Source organism: Styela clava, chromosome 6, assembly GCF_964204865.1.
Source record: "Styela clava chromosome 6, kaStyClav1.hap1.2, whole genome shotgun sequence".
Taxonomy (NCBI): domain Eukaryota; kingdom Metazoa; phylum Chordata; class Ascidiacea; order Stolidobranchia; family Styelidae; genus Styela; species Styela clava.
This window is the reverse complement of record NC_135255.1, coordinates 11,264,760-11,283,162: the sequence shown is the minus strand read 5'-3', so window position 1 is coordinate 11,283,162 and position 18,403 is coordinate 11,264,760. Positions and strand designations below refer to the sequence as shown.

Sequence of the window (18,403 nt, the reverse complement as noted above, 5' to 3'; positions counted from 1 at the left end):
TTAGAGAAGTGTTAAGATTCTTAACTGCCATTTTAACTCCAAAGGAAACACTTCAAGGTCAGTAAAAAGCACCCATCTACCATTGGAATGTTAACAAGCAAGGGTCTTATCTTCCGAGCTGAAGTGTAGTCTGGAGATAGCAATGCTGGGCGGCATCAAGAGAAGTTTGGATCATCTTGACTGAGTCTTAAAATTGGCGACGTCAAGTGACAGAGTTGGATACACGCCACTTCTCGGGTATAAACAATCAAAGCCGGCATTGTTATGCAAGCGCGCCGCTACTCCGATCATATTCGAAATCGTGAGATTTATGTTTTGCACTAGTTTCAATGAATATCGAAACTGGTGTGTCCTTCGCGTGCCCCTAAAATTCGTCTCTCGACCCCCCCAGTTTGGGAAACCCTGATTTAGATATCTCAGTTTTCAGACTGAATCACGCTTAAAACAATATCGGTATACATTCTCACATTCATTAGTTTATATTAGCAACCTATTAATAACCCCATTACTTTTTACTAGCAGTTTATGAAACTGAAGTTTCTTTTTTGATTCTCATTTAGAACCCAAAAAACAATTCCTTCATTTATGAATGGTACAGAAATTCTCGCAAAAAAGATATTGCTGTTTACTGTAAATTTCAAATAAATTGGAGCAGATTTTGTAGAAAAATGTAATTTCAAAAAGTACAACAGAGGAAGATCTATTGATACTAAATGGATTGTTTGTCTAGCCTACAATGGAAATATTCAATAATGGTAGATATGACTAAATAAATTGCCATACAGATATTTTGGACGATTTTACAAAACTGAACCTGAGTAAAATATTTTTCTGCAGTCAGTTTATACACGCAATACCCAATTCTAATAAAAAAGAAATATTGATAATGAAGGGTGGGTTTTTAAGGTATATGAACTACTAAATACATATTTGCCATCTCATATGCAAAAATACTGTAGCTTGTTTTTACTCAAGTAAATAAGATTCTTCATATTTTTGGGCTCCACAATAATGAAAGTGTCTCATTAAATTTAACTGTTTCACAATATTATTTTGATTTATAGTTCATCTTGTGAAATATGTATGTGGCAAAGTTTGCGCCGGGCCTCCAGATTCATGCTTGTGGCCCTCGTGGTAATTTGAGTTGTGCAGGCCTGTTTTAAACCATCAGTTTGATACAAAACATTCCACTACCTGTAATTTAAAAGTATCTGTAAAAAAGTTTAGCCTAGTCCTAGTATATCACAACTATTTTAACTCATTTTGATTACTGCAATTAAACTGAAAATCCTGAACAGGCAAAATGGCCATTGAGTTGTTGGGCTCGTATTTAAGTTTCCGAAACACCAATTAAAACTAACAAATCGCATGCCAAGGGCAAAAATGTAGTGTTTAAAACCATACTATGTCTTTAGTGACAAAGGTGTTGGAACGGCTGGTAAAACGTTTATTATTGCGTCACTTACCGGTATTGCCGAAGTTAACAAAGAAATCGATGTTTGAGAAAAATTCCCATACCACGTTTTTCGTCCAAAATCAACAAATTACTTATCACTATACACGACCCAGACCAGTAAATGCGTTGGGTTTGTTGTTTCAACGAATTCAAAAAAATCGACTCCACCTAGCACTCCTTTCGCCCCCCCCCCATGGGCGTGTTGAAGGAGTGAACCTGTAGTAGCAGCTGTACCAGAGGAAAGCAAGTTGTTAATCGTGATTGTTTTTATTTCCGGTGAGTTTATCGGGTTTGTAAGCACGCATATTAAATCCAAATCATTCACTGGAACACATTGCTTTTATTTTTGTGGAACAGACGGATGGCTAGCTGCGTCCTTGATTTTGTCTACTGTGGCACAACGAGTTCACTCGATTGTAAATAATGACAAAATGACTAAATCATATGATATTTTTGCTCTGCATCAACGGCTGGATTTGATTGATGGATGTGCTAAACTTCTAAACGCTGAATGGAAAAGGTCTTATGATATGAGGTACGGTAGACAGATACTTTACAGCTGTAAAAAATTGGAGAATTTGTGTAATGCCAAAACTCTGAAACTGGTGGCCATCACTCATTTTTTCCTAGGCTAGCTCACCTTTTCACAACAAAGATGAAAATACTCTTGATAATTCAGTCACTCATTCCTATTTTATGATTCAGTTTTTATGTTGAAATTGTTACTATATCGAATACATACTGGGATCATAACTCAAAAGTATTTCTTTTTGATATGAAGTTTTAAACTTAATCAGGGTTTCAAAACTCAAACGATCCAATAAAGATTTTCCTTACCATATTGCTTTGACTGAAACAGTGGACGAAAATGAAAAATTAGTTGGACATCTCAGACTGACTAAAGTGCTGGGGGAACCTGACTCATTGTATATGTCATCAGGTATGTGCCATTTTACTGTCCTAGCTATTACACATCTCTGGTTCAAATCATATGCTCCCCACCTTACCCAGGGTGTGATAAATTGAGTATACAACGTCACACTGGAAAGATTTTGCTCCGTCCAAACAATAGTACATCTTGCTAGATGCTGCTTGTATGGGGCCTTTTGCTGAGTGAAAGTCATATGAAAAAGTGTGCCAACCCTAACAAACTCTTTATATTACTCAACAGTCATTATCACCGAGTGTTCGAGAGGAATGGGTTTAGGAAGAAAACTGTTGAATTTAACTGAAGAGCTCATGAATACACGTGGGTTCGAGTGTTTTTATCTCAGAACTGACTCACCAGAGTTCTATACTAAATGTGGGTATGACTTTTGTGATCCCATACAAGAGGTTTTAAGTACAGCCATGGAGAATAAAATGATGCTGGTAAGTTCGAGTCTAAATTAGGTATACCTATTCAAGTTTGAATGGTTGATAAAGTTAAAAATTTCTGCTATAGTTACAGAGTGCTATGCGTGGAGATAGATCTGATTCGATAGATTCCGATCCTGCTGATATTTTAAACAATTCGGAGACTAAAGATTTGGAAGTTGAACCGCCTTTGGCTGACAAAAAGTTGAGTGCAGAGGAATGCAATAATGACAAAGACTGCAATCCGAGTGAACAGCCGCCTATCGAAATTCCAATACCACCACCTCCTCCCCCGCCTCCACCCTGTGGAGCTTGCAAGCCGATGATATGTTACACTGACCCAGACAGCGATAATGAATGTGATTGTAACTTTTGGCTAAGAAAGCACTTATGATATCTATTTTTAATCATGCGTAAGATTATGTGCAATTTGAATATTCTAATTATATTGATCACAGAAAGTCTCATTTTGTCACTTCCAATAATGTAAATGTCACCTAGTGATTTAAAAAGTCTGTAAACCTAATAGTAAAACGCATACTACAGGGAGTTATGAGAATATGCATCGACACCACTCCAGCGTAGCATCATGGCAAGCTTGTCTAGGTTCTCAATCTTAAATCTTATTAGATTTCATTATCTGTTTATAAAGTTTTGAACATTCTGAGGTACAGAGTACTGACTAAAATATCTTCATCTAAACCACAATACCATCTGAAATTCGTAAAAAGTTGTATATTGTTACAATTGCACTAGCAAACTACAATGATTGGGTTATTTTATGATCATGTAGTAATGTAAAGATGATTGTTAAAAATAGTTGGATCAGTTAGGGAATTTGCAAAAATAAAAAACAAAAGTAGACCACACACAAATGCTGTGCATATTTTCACTTTTTCTTCATGGTGAAATGCTGCTGAAAAGTCTGGGAATCCCATCATGTTGCAGAATGCATGACATATCACAGCACTCAGAAGATGCCCAGTTCGTAAGAATAGCCATGATGAAAGCGCACCAAACAAAGATGTATAAAAAGCTTGAAAAACTGTTGATATCACCACAGTACTGAATGGATACAGCTCCTTATAATATTTTTCCCATGCATGATGAATATGAGCTGTAGAACAAAATCATAGTTTGGGTTTACTGTCTAAACAGGTTCAGAAATGGAGTTAGCTAATTTACAGTTGTCAATTAGTATCAAACCTCTTGGACCATTAACTTGCCTAGTTCATGAAAAAGTTCCACATAAACTTACCAACTCCGAAAAAACTTGGTGCAAGTATGATTGATATTGATGGTCCAAAGACTGGTAGTAACAGTGGCAACATACAACCTCTAAAAACAAGTTCCTCTGAGAATGGAGCCTGAAAAGAGTTTTTAGAAGTTAGTATCGTGTACGTAGTCTCCCTATTCGCCTGGTTACCCTTAAAGAATATGAAAAAGTTATTGCAACAGATCAAGTGTATCATGCTGATGGAGTAAAAGATTTGATGATACATATAATGAACATTCATACTTTTATACACAGTTTCTAAATATATTCACAATCAATCTTGCCAATAGACTTAATTTATACAAAAGACTTTTTTTCTGGCGGAATTTGGTTGCTTATTCATCTTGAACCAAGTCCATTCCCTACCCTTGCCATCTAAATAGTACAGGTTGAAAATCTGATAATTTGGCATGACAAAGAAAATAAACATATCTTACAACAACATAATTTCTCCAACATCTCAAATCATAGAAATATTTTTTCCAGTTATTAGGATGTAGATCTGAAAAGTCACTTAGTAACATCAAATATAATGGTCCTAGAAATAGGATCAGGAACAGAGTGAGAGGGAATATAGACGCTGCCAAAATACCATCTGTTCGTATGCCCAGCCACTGAAGCAAAGTGGCTGAGTTTTGGAAGTCTTGTGTGCTGCCCTCAGACACAAAATACAACAAAACCACACTGACAATGCATGTAAATACCACTCTTCGAAATCTTTCTTTGATTGTTCGAGGATGATCTCTAAAAGTTAAAATAGGTAAAAGTAATGAATAAAAGGGAGGTTCAAAAACATGACATTAGCTTTAATATTAGGCGGAAAATACCGTTATAGTCTACTAATGTTATAACAAACTGCACAGGTAACGTAATATTAGGATGCCTTAAAAGTATGTTACTGCTGTATTACCTGGGCAATTTGCTTGTCCAAATGTACAGACTTCCCACATACAACACAGCTAAGGATAAGCATGTCAAAAGGGATGATTCTGCTGTCAGTGATTGAAAGGTGATATGTTTGGCCATGGCTTTTATATACAACAAGCCTTAACCCAGCTTTAAAAATATCAAAATCAGTACCGGTACAGCTGTGGCAAATCTTCAAAACCCAAGCTGTTGCTGCACTTTGCTACCCTTACAGGTACCTGACTACAAATTATCATCAAGTTATCAAGGACCCAACAGGATGATATATTTACATTATTTGCATATCTTGCACTACAAGTGTTTCTCCGACCCTTGACCCCAGAGAAATTCTTCATATGGTATCAAAGTTCAGGGGTCCGCATTGAAGTACGGGGTCGCGAGTGTGCTTCTCTCTCGTTTTCGCGGGACCATTTGAAGCCTCCAAATTTTTGCGTAGCGCGTAATGTATTTCATATGGGATTTGACAGATACCAATTATTTGCGTCGATTTTTTTTGTATATTCGCTTGATCTTGATTCGTTTCTTATTAGGTATGAAACGCTAATACATCCAAGCTCGCCATACCGTGCTAATTTTTCATTTTGCATTAATCGTGGATGAATAATAATAAAAAACTTTTCATAACATACCGTATATGCTCGTTTAACCGCCCGTGTGAACAGGACATAAAAATAAATACGGGCCGGTGCTTGAATACGGTACCCGCCCGGTGTGAAAGCTGATTTTTCAGTGGTAGAGAGCAATAGGAAATAAGAAGCGTAATATGAGGGAATTACTCTAAAGACGTGAATAATTTGCGTTTGACATGGAAAAAGGATTAATGTCGTCAAATATTTGTCGTCAAAGATACCGGTACCGTAATTTTTGTGTATAATTTTACTTTAAAAATAACAAGCGCCCCTGCTTGAATAAGCGCCGGTTTGAATAAGGGCCCGGTTAGTGAGTTTGTTTAAAAAAATAAGCGCCCGGGCTATTAAACGAGCAAATACGGTATTCTGTATAGCCTATTCAGTTTTGGCCACACCTCTGTAATATAATAAGAATCAGAAAACTTGGATAGATAGCGAAGTTTATTTAACATCCAGTCATTAGCCAACAAACCAAACAAATAATAACACACACTAAGTAAACATCTCCCCCACATGAATAAGGTTGGCGGTTCACATTTTACATTATACCTATAATAAAGCATGTTAATTTATTGTAACTAATAATCGTGAAACAAGAGTAATGACACAAATAGGACAAAATTGAAAACAGTAGTGGCAAAAAAAGCGTTTCATTTTATATCGCACAAATGAAAACGTACGAGATGAAAGGTATGAATCAGTACTTGCTCAGAAAAGACTGGAAATACTTCTTAAATTTTAGGTTTCCGTTGATAGCATTCCAAATTACCACCCACATTACGTAATTTTGGCCATGCCAGGATGAAAAATGTGATACAAATAGACAATGATTGACCTTGTTTAATAACTTTATTTTAAAATTATTCATTGCCAAAGCATGACCTGTTGAGAAAATGACGAAAAATTTTCCTCACTGGTGCTGAAATATAATTAACTTTGACAATTTTTTTCTTATATTAACTGCAGAAGCTTGGTCATTAAACTCTCGTGCCATATGTTTGGCCCTTATGCCACAATATGCTTTAATAATGGCCTTCACCATCAAACTAATATGGCAATCACCAAACCCTGTATCGCGCCAGTGGTTTACAAGGTCGGGAAAAATAGGCTTATCGATTAAACCATCTTGCACTGCAATAACGATAGCATTGATGAGCCCAGTGGATTGGGGCAGTCTATCTCCAGAGGTAGCTAATATTCTTTGAAAACATTTTTCAGTTTCTCTACAAACTTTTATAACACTTGCTGACGGAACTGTTAATCCTCCACGGTTTTTAAAATGTATTAAACTTGAAGTATGATCAGTAGATGATACGAGAGCCTCCTTGCATTTTATGCAAAACACGGTATCTCGCAGCCTCTTTGCAACAAATCCTGCAATATATTTGATTATTTGAAGCTTGTATTCTGACAACCTGATTGTGTTAGGTATGTCAGCATAGTCATGGTCAGAAGTTAGTGGAGTCCGTGGTTCGAGGTCATATTTCTTCATAAAAGATACTGAGCTTAAACTCATATTATGATTAGTCAGACTGAAGCTGTCCAAAACATTCAAAATGCTTGTTGCATCCTGGGGCTCACAGTTCCCTCCTGTGCCTTTTACCCCACTTCTCATAAGCAGTCGTTTATAGGCAGAAGTAAATTGTTGCACAGTTGGATTATTATTGAATCCCCCAGCACCTCTTACAGCACAGAAAAAGAGTTCCAAATGATCTTGACTAAATTTGTACATTAAAAGATATTTTAAATATTTTGAAGTGACCAAGTCATTGAACACGCCTTTTGCACTGGATACAGATAACAAAGAGCCAATAAAGCCAGTTTTTCTTCTTGACATCAAGATTGGTCTTCCTGAAGAATCCTTCAACTGTGCAATGTATGCACATGCCTGATTCATGAATGGTTCCCAAATATGCTTATTTGAAGGTCTTAGTGGCTCCTTAAATCGTTTAGCGAAGGGATTTCTGGAATTTAGCACATCAAAAAGCTGGTCAAAAATTCTGATAAATTTTACAGTTGCTTGACTTCCACTAAACTGCTTGAATTTCAGCACCGTATCAGAGTATTCGATCGCATCTGCAACACTGCTGCTCAGGGTTTGAGCAGCAATATCAACTTTCATCTTTTGTTGATACCAGTGTATATGTCTTTGCTTCAACTTGTTTGCAAGCCTAAGACCTTCAGTTGATTGGAGTTTTTGCAACTGCACAAAATATTCCCACAAAATTTTGTTCCCATTGCCATCACGCAAAACACCCCACTCTGCAAGGGTGTTTCGGACTAATTTAAGCATGTGACAAACGTCCATGAAAACATAAATCCGCTCAGATGGGCACGAAGGATGAGTAAAATATGATTGCATGCTTACATGCGAGGCAACAACTCCTAAATGAGAGAGCATTGAAAAATGACAAGATGGCCCGTCACAAGTTAAGGATACCACCTTGGCTCCGGTTTCACTCAATCTTTGAATCCCAATCTTTATGATGTTTGCTCTTTCTTCTCCGGTCAATCCATTAATGAGAAAATATCCCAAAGGTACTTTCCAGGACCCATTCACACAAACAGCCATCAAAACAAGAGCTTCCTTGGCAAGTGGGGCAGAATCATCCTGATTTTCAGCATTTCCCAGGTCAACAAAGCCCCGATACCTTTCTCCATCCCAAGCAACATGTTTCCTAATTGCCATTTCATCAATCATCATAGCACAAATCAATGGGTGCGATGCAGCACTCACCTTCAGCCGGATCGCATCAAATGCAATTTCTGTGAAACCAGGCTCAGCTGGAAGTTTCTGGTACCATTTTCCTATTACGCTTGGATGTGGTAAAGCCAGATTTAAGACTTTCCGCACATATTGATACGCTTTATTTGAATAGAACTGTAAAGTCATAGCAAAAGTTTTTAGCTCCTTGGGATATTTGACGCCTTTTCCAGTTTGTAAATTCATTAAAATTCTATTGAAGATTGATGAAGGTATAGATCGCTGTAGACTTTCTTCACATGAAGCACTCACCAAGTTTTTCTTTCTCAGGGACTTTAGCACCGTTCCAAGAGATTTTACATGTTTTTGCAATCGATATGTTTTTTTTTGACAAAGCCGGAGTCGTTTTCTTACTGCTTTTAAATGTTGTAAGCTGAGATTTAATTTTTTTAACTTTGTAGGTGAAGCAATGACCTGTGAATATGAGTGGTCATGGAGCACATTGTTAAATTTCTCCTGCACTGACCACTTCTGCTTTACACATGAATGAAACTTTCTTTTTGTCGGTGACTTTCGCTGTTCGTTGACCTGCAAGAAATTTTGATGATCATGAGCATGTCCCACTTTAGATGCGTTGAACCGAAGCATGTGGCAAAAAACGAGAATTTTGAAAATTTAGAAGGCATTTGTCGTAAAAAAAAATCTCACACATCACATAAACAGATGATTTTATATAGAGTTATTCCGATAAACTAAAAATTAAAATACATAACAGATCAAGTCTATTACCATAAGCTAAAATACTAGGTATCTGCATGCTATAGTGATCTTAATTGCCTGATATATGAAAAAAACACCCATTAAAATATGTGACAGGATTTTTTGTCGCTTTGGGTACAACATTTAAAGTTATTGAGGATTCAATTTGTTGTTTATCTTATGCATACCTTTCTTAAATATTTTGGTAATGCTTTGAATCGGGTCGGAACAGCATTGTCCTTAATTCTTGTGCGTTGCCCGGTTCTCTTAATATCGCTCTCTTTAAAATGGTCAGAGCATAAACGTGAAGAACTAGTTGGAATCCAATTCGCCCTCCGCAAAGCAGTTACCCACTTCTCGCAAAGTGCCTTATTCAAAGGAAATCTGAGAAAAATATTGTTAATTATGTATGAGCAAAAAAGAACTGATAATCATTTCATGCAGTAAGTGCACAATTTATTCGGATTTGAGCTACTTGAATTGAAGCAGGCCAGAACCAGAATTTGGATTTAACATAGTCTATCTGTATAGTCAAAAACGCTCTTTTCTAGTCAATAATAGTTTTATGCGCTAAATTGTTGACCACTTTGTAGGCTATGTTATAAACTTGCTGTCGCCTTCAGCCCAAATGATTTAAATGCTTATACAATTTTTCCAACAACTTTGACTAAATTACAACTTTACTACAAACTGACTTCTGACCTTATAGTTACAGAAGACGAGCCTCAATACTGTACCGAGACAGCTATACCTGTATGCATTTACTCTAACATATATCTGTATATCATGATAATAAAACTAGCTTTATCTTTTACAATGTTTAGCAGGCTATGAACAAATTGCTAAAACACACACTGGCAGACAACTGAAAACTGATATTGTTAACACAAACTGCTGGGCTATTTTTCTTACTTATGAAATGTCCTTGGATATTTTCGTTTCAGCACACTTTCCTCGTCATCATCTCCCTCGCTATCACTTCGAAAGTCCTTCCTTTTAAAACGTTTTTGCAACCATATGCGGAGCACTGAGTACCAATACCGCTACTTTTTCCAATCATTTTCTCCGCCTCAGATTTTTTTGGCAATGCAAATACCGTACCTTTAGTTAAACTATTCCGTAACTATATCGTACTGTCAGCCTAAAATATAAAAAAAAATACTAACTAGCTAGTGACAAATACTAACCTAGCCACCTATACTTAGGGAAGTTTGAACGTAAATACCCAATTATGAAACTAGCAGCTTTTAAACACGAAAAACAAGCCAAAACCAGCGAACTACCCTACCAGCAGGAAGAAAGTTTGGAAGCATAAGTGCCAAGATGGCGGCGATCAAATTGTCCCGCGCAGCGACAACGGAAAACGAGAGAGAAGATCGTTCCATATATTTCTAGTTCAGTGGTCGCGACCCAAATTTGGATCGCGAAACCTTCCACACTGGGTCGCAAAACAATTTGAATTTTTACTATAAATATGGGCATCGCATCTGTGTAGCGTATTTATGTACTACAACATTACAAACCTCTAATTATAGTTGTTTCCCCGAGCGTCGACTTCATTATTTACTGTCGTAATATTGGCGAATCAATTTACGTGCAAAATTTGACGTAACAGTAAACATTTAAGCAGCTGCCTAGTGCCCAGACACTTTTGTGCCCTCAGACAGATTTTCATGATTGTGAATATTACATCGTTTTTGCGTGCTATTTTTTAGTTGTATTTTGGTGAATATAAGTCAAAATCAAACCGGTACATTTGAATGAAAGTTTGTTGAATGTTTTAAATTTAAACGATGGTTTGAAACATATAAATTGGTTGATAGGCGCCGACTCGTAAAACCACGATGAAATAAGTACCAATAATTTTGCACAGGTGGAGTATATAGAAAGAATTTTTCGCGGATCGAAACTCAGGGAAACGTTTATTACGTAGTTGTTTGCATTGTTACTATCCTATGCACCTTTCCCCGACCATCGACTTCCTTGTTTACCTCGTGACATTGGCCAATCAGCAAGATGTAAAAAGTGACGTAACAATGCCCCCTTTTCGCATCCGCTCAGACAGATTTTCAAGCGTGGTTGTAAACATTACCTCTTTTTCGCGTTTTCGAACTCTTTTCGTTAGTTTTCAGTTGTGTTTCGGAAACTTAAATAAAAATCAGATAATTCAATGATTACTCTATCTTACTGGGAGTTTTAATTTAATTGCAGTAATGAAAATTAGTGTAGAAATAGCTGTGATAGACTATCCTGAACTTCTTTACCGGCACTTTTAAAAAACAGATTGTTGTATGCGATGAATCATAATGATGGTTTGAAACACATACCCCATTTTGCAGGCGCCAACTCGGTAAAGTATAGGAAGAATTTTCCGGGGGTTAAAGGTCCATGGAATTTATTTCTCCGTTTGGTTTTATGTTTTCGATTCGGAGCGAGCAGAGAGATGCGGTGCAGTAAGTTTTGGTGTTGGACGCACAGTACAAGCAATTTTTCTGCCAGAATATCTTCAGTCATGTTTTCTTGATTTTGCGTTTCCACAAATAAGTTGTATATCAATTAACTTGAATGTCATTATGTATTCCGATGAACTTTAATTTAGTTGCAATAATCAAAAATTAGCCCAGAACAGCCGCGATAGACCATGCAAAAATTAGGTATCAATAGTGTCGTGTAAGCGGCACGGACTAAAAGTAGGCACTTCGGAAAAAGGTAACAATTTAACCTAATGATAATATTAAAACATACTATGGAGGCTCGGGCGTTCGACCACCACATATGCTAGGCACTTCGAAAGAGAGAGAGAGATATTTATTTGTCAACAAGTTTACCGTGTTTCCCCGAAAATGAGACCTACCCTGTAAATAAGACCTAGCCTGAATTTTTAGAATGATTTTTACACAAGCCCTCCCCTTAAAATAAGACCTAGTCAATAACGCGATTTTTTTTACCTGGTCGATGGCAAGAAATCTTCCCCATACGTTTTAAAGGATTAATCTAAAGCGTGTGAGAGAGGAAAATGTGTGATTTAAGTAAATGGATATCGGTTTTAATATTTTTTGTGTTTGCAAATCTCCTAATTTTGTACTGTTTAGTTTTGTTTTTGATAAATAAAATTATAAGACATCCCCCGAAAAAAAGCCCTATTGATATTTTTCGAAAGAAAATTGGAATAGGACACTGTCTTATTTTCGGGGAAACACGGTACAAGCATTGAATCAATAAAAAAATATTTACAAGGTAAAGAAAATGGGAATTATCAATAATAAAGAAAAACAGAAAATAAAAATATTAGTCACAATGATTGGCCTAGGCCCAAGACCTAGGTGAATATCCAATGAATGCACCTGAGTATAGTAGTGGTATTTGAGAACTGTAAGCTACATTTCATATGCTACACGTTTCTCTCCAAAACCTAGTGATGTAGAATGTTTTGAAAGGGCGTGCCATTTTTTCCGATCTTGATAACATGAACTTCTTTAAAACTTATTGATTGTATAAGTGTGTTTACAATTTAGAGATGTACCGATACCATTTTTTCGCCGATACCGATCCGATACCAGCTAAAAACGCCGATGCCGATACTACAAAAAGGCCGATACTACCGATATTCCGATACTATGTAAATATTACTTAATTAGGTGTGCTGTGTAGGGCAGACGGGTTAAAATATTGGTCTTTGAGCGTTGTTCATAGCACACATTATTTCAGATCGAACTATCACATAATATGAAATTGATGTTTGGCATCCAGATGCGTTAACTGATTAAGATACACGCTAGTAATCTCGGTGTTCAATTAGAAAAATCCTGAGCCGGGATGTCCAATTCGAATTTATTGTTAATATCGCGACTTTCGAATATCGTTATTTATGTTTAAAAGAATATCGCCCACACATTCTAGCGCCGCCGTCCTACGTTCAAATTAAAAGCATTTTACAAATATTTTTTTTTGTGGTCAATCGTAATCATCGCCGCAATAAAACAAAGCCAACATGAAAGAATATCAATCAGCACCGACAAGAAGAAGGCCTACCCATAACCGTCGAGGAGTTTTTTTTACTTTACTATTTTATAATATTTTACAGTTGCTATCATATATTTTGATACAATCTAGTCTAACTCTAGGCGGTCATGTGAAAATATCTATAAAGAAATTGTGTGGTTAAACAAAATTAAAAATAATACCTGCGTAGACTGATAATTGTGTCGGAATTTAGTTTATCGATGTCGACGGACTAAAATGAAAATAAATGATAGTCGTAATTGACGACAAACAGTCAGAATTTATATCCGTGCCAAAAGTGCATGTGCCGTTATTCAGGACCCCAATTCCACTGTATGATTTAAAACTGGGCGCCCACTTGCTTTTTGTTATGTGCTGTGTTGATATATTTCTTCATAATTACTATGTAATATCAAAAATGTGAATATAAAAATTTGACAGCAAAAATAGACAAATTAGTTAAGCTAGTTTGACTGATGAATAGCTAAAAACAGGTGAATCCTATTTCCTCGCTGGGATGGGGACAAGTATGGCTCATAGCTCACGATCTCTCCAGACAAAAAATAAATTGAAAAGTAGTATTCCAACTTATCTTTTAAAACATTCTGGACCAAATCAAAAAAGTAAATATATCGGAAATATCGCCCTTAATCTAACCGATACCGATACATGGCCGATACCGAAATAATGACCGATATTGCCGATACATCGGTACATCTCTAGTTTACATATGCCCACCTAAGCTGATCATGGTTTTCAGATAAGTCAACAATCAGACTTAATACGTTGGCTACAATAAAACACTACATTGCAATGATGTATTATTACTTATCGATCTTAAGATCGGTAAGTATATTGATGGGTATTTGTCTGTATGTCTGTCCGTCTGTGTGTCTGTTAGATGCACGCGATATCTCACGAAAGCGAGATTGAATCTACTCCAGATTTTGCATGTGCATTCATCTTATCTCGGACCAGAAGCCTATTGATTTTGGGCGAATTATGTCGTATAATTAGCGAGTTATCAATCAATTATTGATATAGTGATCTAGATTTTTGTAAAGCGAGAGAATTTTGAAACCCGCCGAGTGTGTGTGTGCGATGCGCAGTGCGCAAGTTACAAGAGCGGATGAATCGAAACTGCAGTTTCTGTTTTGGCGGATCCCCTAACTATCGATCGATAAGTCTTCGGTTTCCAACCGATATTCTCGTATTACATCTTATTAAATTATATATTTATAAAGTACGAATTTCAATCTTCAGATAGATCTTTTAAAGCTTGTGCAAGAACCAAACTCCGTTCAGATGGATTCACAAGACGCAGAATATATACGACATTCATCGAAGATTCACCAGAACTTCCCATTCCTCCTAAAATATACATCGAACTGTGGCATATGAACGAGCAATGTCCGTAAATTGGGGGTGGTGGGCGTTCGCCAGCACATAACAATGTTTTCCATTTTTGATTACCTAAATCACAGAGAGAATATAATAGGCAATGAATCTTGCAAGTTATTTTGTACCAAATTGATTATAAAATAGATATTGCAAAGAACTGATATTTTTTTGGAAAGTTTTCAACTTAACGCTGAATTTATCCATGTATTGCTGCATAGAAGATAATCGGAAATGGTTAACTCTTAATTTTAACATTTACGTATTGCCTTGTGCAAAACATTTACATTACGTTCGTACATTTTACCTTTGCTTGCCTGGCAATATCGTGTAACTGACTTTGAATGAAGCTGAAATGGTGCTCCCGAAGTATTCGTTCTAAGATGGCGCACAAATTGAACATAGTATGTGTACCAGATTAGGGTTTTTCAGGTTGTGCGTCATCTTGATACGAATACTTCTGGAGCGCTGCTGAATTAACCTTGAACCTTATAGCCTAAAACTCGTGTATAGTAAGAATAATTGTCACCCGGATTTGAACGACTGGCATATTAGCTGTATTTATCACTGTCCTCGGTGTTAGTGACTCAATAAAAATGCGCCTTGCTGTCAATTCTCACTGAACATTTCTTTATTTGATGGTGGAACGGAGTAGACTATTGCGGAAATGTGATCTCTGGTGTTTTGTGTCGACTGAGCACAAATTCGTCTTGATTTGTTTCGTTAGTCTAATATAATGTGACGATATCAAAGATAACTATCAAAACACGATAATCTACAAGTCATTTTGTACTTTCTTACCGATGCTTAATTTTCTCAAATTCCTCACTATTTTGTCTTCTTTGTTCTCTTTCCTCCATCCACCAAGAACATATATGTCTTTATCGCGATGCGCTACAAATGTATGAGAACACCTTGGAGAAGGAGGGACGCCTCGAATGGTAGGATGACTCCAAGTTTGAGTTGCTGAAATTATTATTTGTATGGTATTTTGTTACACTTATTCCAAATATTTTTATATCAATTTCCATTGTATGTAATGAATGCGAAATCTCGCTCGTGGCAAACCCGCATGTTCTGGATATTGGGTATAACAGTATAATTCATAATATTTAAATTTTCTTCATACTTGTATTAAAACAATGTAAATCATTTAGCCATTCATTCACATTGCCAACTCCACCAAAAATATAAATAACGTCACGAATAGCTTCACTTGTATGGTCACAGCGAGGATGTGGTCTGCAACCTTTAGTCTCAATAATACTCCAACACTTTTGCTCTGAAAAAAGTTATCGGTTATTTATCCGTCATAAGGAGATGTTTAGTGCAGGGGCATTGGTTGGAAAGTATCAAGCGCCATAGTTTGTCCTATATTCTTAACTCTGCATATATACTTGTCAGAGCGATTACAGAAAAGTAAATTTCAAGCAACCGCAGAGTCTTCCGCAATCATTTATAATCTCGAGCTTCGCCACATTGTCTTATTCTTATTTTAGAACGACGACGTTAATTGAGTTGCTTACCTGTATTAAAGCAACGCATTGAATTTGTCGTTATTCCTCCCAGCATTCCACCAAACGTATATATTGATTTATCTACAACTGAGGCAGAGAACCCAACGTCACGAGGACAATACCCAGTTGTATCAACGGCTATCCACTTACAAGTTTCTACAAAAAGAAAAAGCTTGTGAAAGATTCTATGCGTTTTATTATAGTATTTTATTATAAGTATATTGGAAATATTCATTCACATAAATCTTCTAATCTTATAAAATACGATATAAACAACAAGAGAGCAATGCTCAAATATATGGACACGAAAGTCAAAACGAACTACGAAGTAGTACGAGTATGCAATCTGTCACAGTACAACACTGGTACCGTAGTCTTCACGACTTTGCGTTACCACCAGATCCCTAACGCGAAACCGCCACAAGACACGCGATTTTTATTTTTGAAGACGTCATCAGACTCATAACAACCCAACAAAAAGAATCCCCTTGAGCCCACAGAAATTCAATTTTTAAAATAAAGAAATCAATAGCCTTCTAGTGAAAAATACAATCCTTAACCACTGTGTGTTCAAAACAACCATATAATAGCAACTATTTCTTCCCCTCCTCTCTGGTAAAAGAACACAGAATAGCTGAACTGAATAATAGGCCTGTAATAAAAGCAGAATTGATGGAATAATTTATATTCATTTTAAATTTACTCACCCGTGTCAAATTCATGCATTCCAGCTAAGCATTCTTTACTAACAATATTATTTTTTCCACCACAAAGATAAACTTTCTTATTTACAACACTGTAAAAAATATTAATTTATTAAAGTTAATAGATAAATCTTATATTGTGTTGAAACAAGCAAAATTAGCGTTTTTGAAACGATCAATTACATTTATCAATTGAGTAGGCTGCCTGTGCATCAATTATCTACAACGCCAGTTTGGTAATATATAGCAAATAACTGTTTGAATTACCACATTTTATGTGAATCTCTCGATGAGGGAACATCTCCAATCTGACTGACAATGTCCCAGACGAACGGAGTCTTCTTTACTACAATGAAATTCAAAAGATGCGATTATGGTCCAGTGGATAAAAATGTTTCGTGCAGAAAGTTAAGATATAGGAACAATTTAATACATGAAGTCTTATATATCAGCTTACAAGATTATTCTAATATTTTTACGGCATTGGCATAACGCAAACTATTTCGGTACAGGAGGATAATAATGGCTTTGTATCACGCGCTCTAGTGTAATGAAAATAGTGTGGATGCCAGATATGATGACATAAACATTATGAACGTATGCGTTAAATAATCAATATTTTTTCCCATTTCAATTTGTTCCATCTGTTCATTTATTGATAAAAACGAAATAGTTGAGAATTTTATTAAAAACTATATTCAAGGGAGACCCCAGAACTATAAAAAGTTTCTCAAATCAAGTTTTATTTTACTATTAAGTTTTTATTTTACCTAGGAATGTATGCATGTCGTTGAAAAACATCACTTCATAGCCAGTTGATACCTGAGATGTGAATTATTATTACAGTGAGGTACATACATTTTTGGTTTAAATTAAAAAATTGTTTGTTACGCCATCAACTCGAGTACTGGAGATGGGTCTAGACTAGAACTTGACTTCAGAAAAACTTGCAAATTTTTCAAGTTTAACAATATTTGAGATTTTCATAAACTCAAAATAAATTATGGTGATGCCACAATCAATTTTGAATGCCATTTGCTCTTGAATTTGCTTCTTTGAAAATTGAAAAATAATATGGCTAACAGGAGTAATTTTTAATAATATATGTTTTACTCAATTAAACAACAACAGCGATTAAACAAAAAGAGAACGTACTTCATTGTATTTGCAGCCCCCAAACACAAATACTTTATCTTCTATAATTGCTACAGCATGGCCGCTCCTAAAATCACGAAATGAAAATGGTATATACGAATAAGAGTAGCGTTGTGATCATTTGTTTAAATAAATAACTAGCTTACTTACCTCTTTGTTGGTATTGTTCCAGTTAATTTTTGAGATGACCAAATACAGCTTACTAGTGAACCTTTTGGCATGCTTGCACAAGTTACCAGAACGAATTCTAAAAATCAGCATTCAATACCAAAATAGTGGAATGGTGTGCTGAAGTGCTTCATGCCAATTATGTCACTGTACTCAAGCATACTTGAGAAATTTGAGACTGTTGTGTAAGTTGTAAGAAACACATCGCAGCGTTCGTAGTAGAATGTTCAGCAAATGTTTGAGAATTGTTCTGATACACATTGTCCTTCTAATCACCTTACAAACAAAAATGTGGAAGGTTCGAGTCCGATAAATGAGGTGCCCACTTGACGTAACTGCTGAAACCACTCTC

The 18,403-nt window shown here is 36.1% G+C and overlaps 3 protein-coding genes across 5 annotated transcripts; 1 reads left to right on the top strand and 2 right to left on the bottom strand.

Annotated features, from left to right (window-relative positions):
- The first annotated feature begins 1,593 nt into the window (after positions 1-1,593).
- LOC120331506 (N-alpha-acetyltransferase 80-like) lies at positions 1,594-3,264 on the top strand. Of its 2 annotated transcripts, XM_039398599.2 has the most exons (5): positions 1,594-1,732; positions 1,814-1,991; positions 2,254-2,396; positions 2,628-2,827; positions 2,901-3,264. In XM_039398599.2, exons 2-5 carry the CDS (start codon positions 1,888-1,890, stop codon positions 3,204-3,206), a joined length of 753 nt encoding a protein of 250 aa, XP_039254533.2. In that variant the 5' UTR covers positions 1,594-1,732; positions 1,814-1,887; the 3' UTR covers positions 3,207-3,264. The 2 variants fall into 2 exon arrangements, with proteins under 2 accessions (XP_039254533.2, XP_077969629.1); XM_078113503.1 differs by lacking the exon at positions 1,594-1,732 and having other exon boundaries at positions 1,739-1,991.
- Positions 3,265-3,527: 263 nt separating this feature from the next.
- LOC120331499 (CAAX prenyl protease 2-like) lies at positions 3,528-5,335 on the bottom strand. Its single transcript, XM_078113502.1, has 4 exons — positions 4,999-5,335; positions 4,526-4,832; positions 4,071-4,179; positions 3,528-3,929 (listed from the first exon to the last, which is right to left on the bottom strand). The coding sequence occupies exons 1-4, from the start codon at positions 5,112-5,114 to the stop codon at positions 3,598-3,600; spliced, it is 864 nt and encodes a 287-aa protein (XP_077969628.1). The 5' UTR covers positions 5,115-5,335; the 3' UTR covers positions 3,528-3,597.
- A 5,193-nt stretch (positions 5,336-10,528) lies between these two features.
- On the bottom strand, positions 10,529-18,258 carry LOC120331501 (kelch domain-containing protein 3-like). 2 transcript variants are annotated; one of them, XM_078113724.1, is made up of 9 exons: positions 18,034-18,221; positions 17,884-17,950; positions 17,499-17,550; positions 16,996-17,074; positions 16,732-16,820; positions 16,034-16,180; positions 15,637-15,789; positions 15,309-15,473; positions 10,529-14,582 (listed from the first exon to the last, which is right to left on the bottom strand). In XM_078113724.1, the coding sequence occupies exons 1-9, from the start codon at positions 18,102-18,104 to the stop codon at positions 14,362-14,364; spliced, it is 1,044 nt and encodes a 347-aa protein (XP_077969850.1). In that variant the 5' UTR covers positions 18,105-18,221; the 3' UTR covers positions 10,529-14,361. The 2 variants fall into 2 exon arrangements, with proteins under 2 accessions (XP_077969850.1, XP_039254527.2); XM_039398593.2 differs by lacking the exon at positions 17,884-17,950 and having other exon boundaries at positions 18,034-18,258.
- Between the last annotated feature and the right edge of the window lie 145 nt (positions 18,259-18,403).

What these genes read in the sequence shown, in the direction of transcription:
- LOC120331501 (XM_078113724.1), bottom strand. Translation starts at nt 18,104, where the DNA reads ATGCCAAAAGGTTCACTAGTAAGCTGTATTTGGTCATCTCAAAAATTA. An exon ending in AATGCGTTGCTTTAATACAG is followed by an intron (nt 15,790 to 16,033) that starts GTAAGCAACTCA and finishes AACTTTTTTCAG; the next exon opens with AGCAAAAGTGTTGGAGTATT. An exon ending in TTTACATTGTTTTAATACAA is followed by an intron (nt 15,474 to 15,636) that starts GTATGAAGAAAA and finishes TAATAATTTCAG; the next exon opens with CAACTCAAACTTGGAGTCAT.
- LOC120331499 (XM_078113502.1), bottom strand. Translation starts at nt 5,114, where the DNA reads ATGGCCAAACATATCACCTTTCAATCACTGACAGCAGAATCATCCCTT. An exon ending in TGGACAAGCAAATTGCCCAG is followed by an intron (nt 4,833 to 4,998) that starts GTAATACAGCAG and finishes TTTAACTTTTAG; the next exon opens with AGATCATCCTCGAACAATCA. An exon ending in ACCAAGTTTTTTCGGAGTTG is followed by an intron (nt 3,930 to 4,070) that starts GTAAGTTTATGT and finishes TTTGTTCTACAG; the next exon opens with CTCATATTCATCATGCATGG.
- LOC120331506 (XM_039398599.2), top strand. Translation starts at nt 1,888, where the DNA reads ATGACTAAATCATATGATATTTTTGCTCTGCATCAACGGCTGGATTTG. An exon ending in AAAAGGTCTTATGATATGAG is followed by an intron (nt 1,992 to 2,253) that starts GTACGGTAGACA and finishes AAACTTAATCAG; the next exon opens with GGTTTCAAAACTCAAACGAT. An exon ending in TGGAGAATAAAATGATGCTG is followed by an intron (nt 2,828 to 2,900) that starts GTAAGTTCGAGT and finishes TTTCTGCTATAG; the next exon opens with TTACAGAGTGCTATGCGTGG.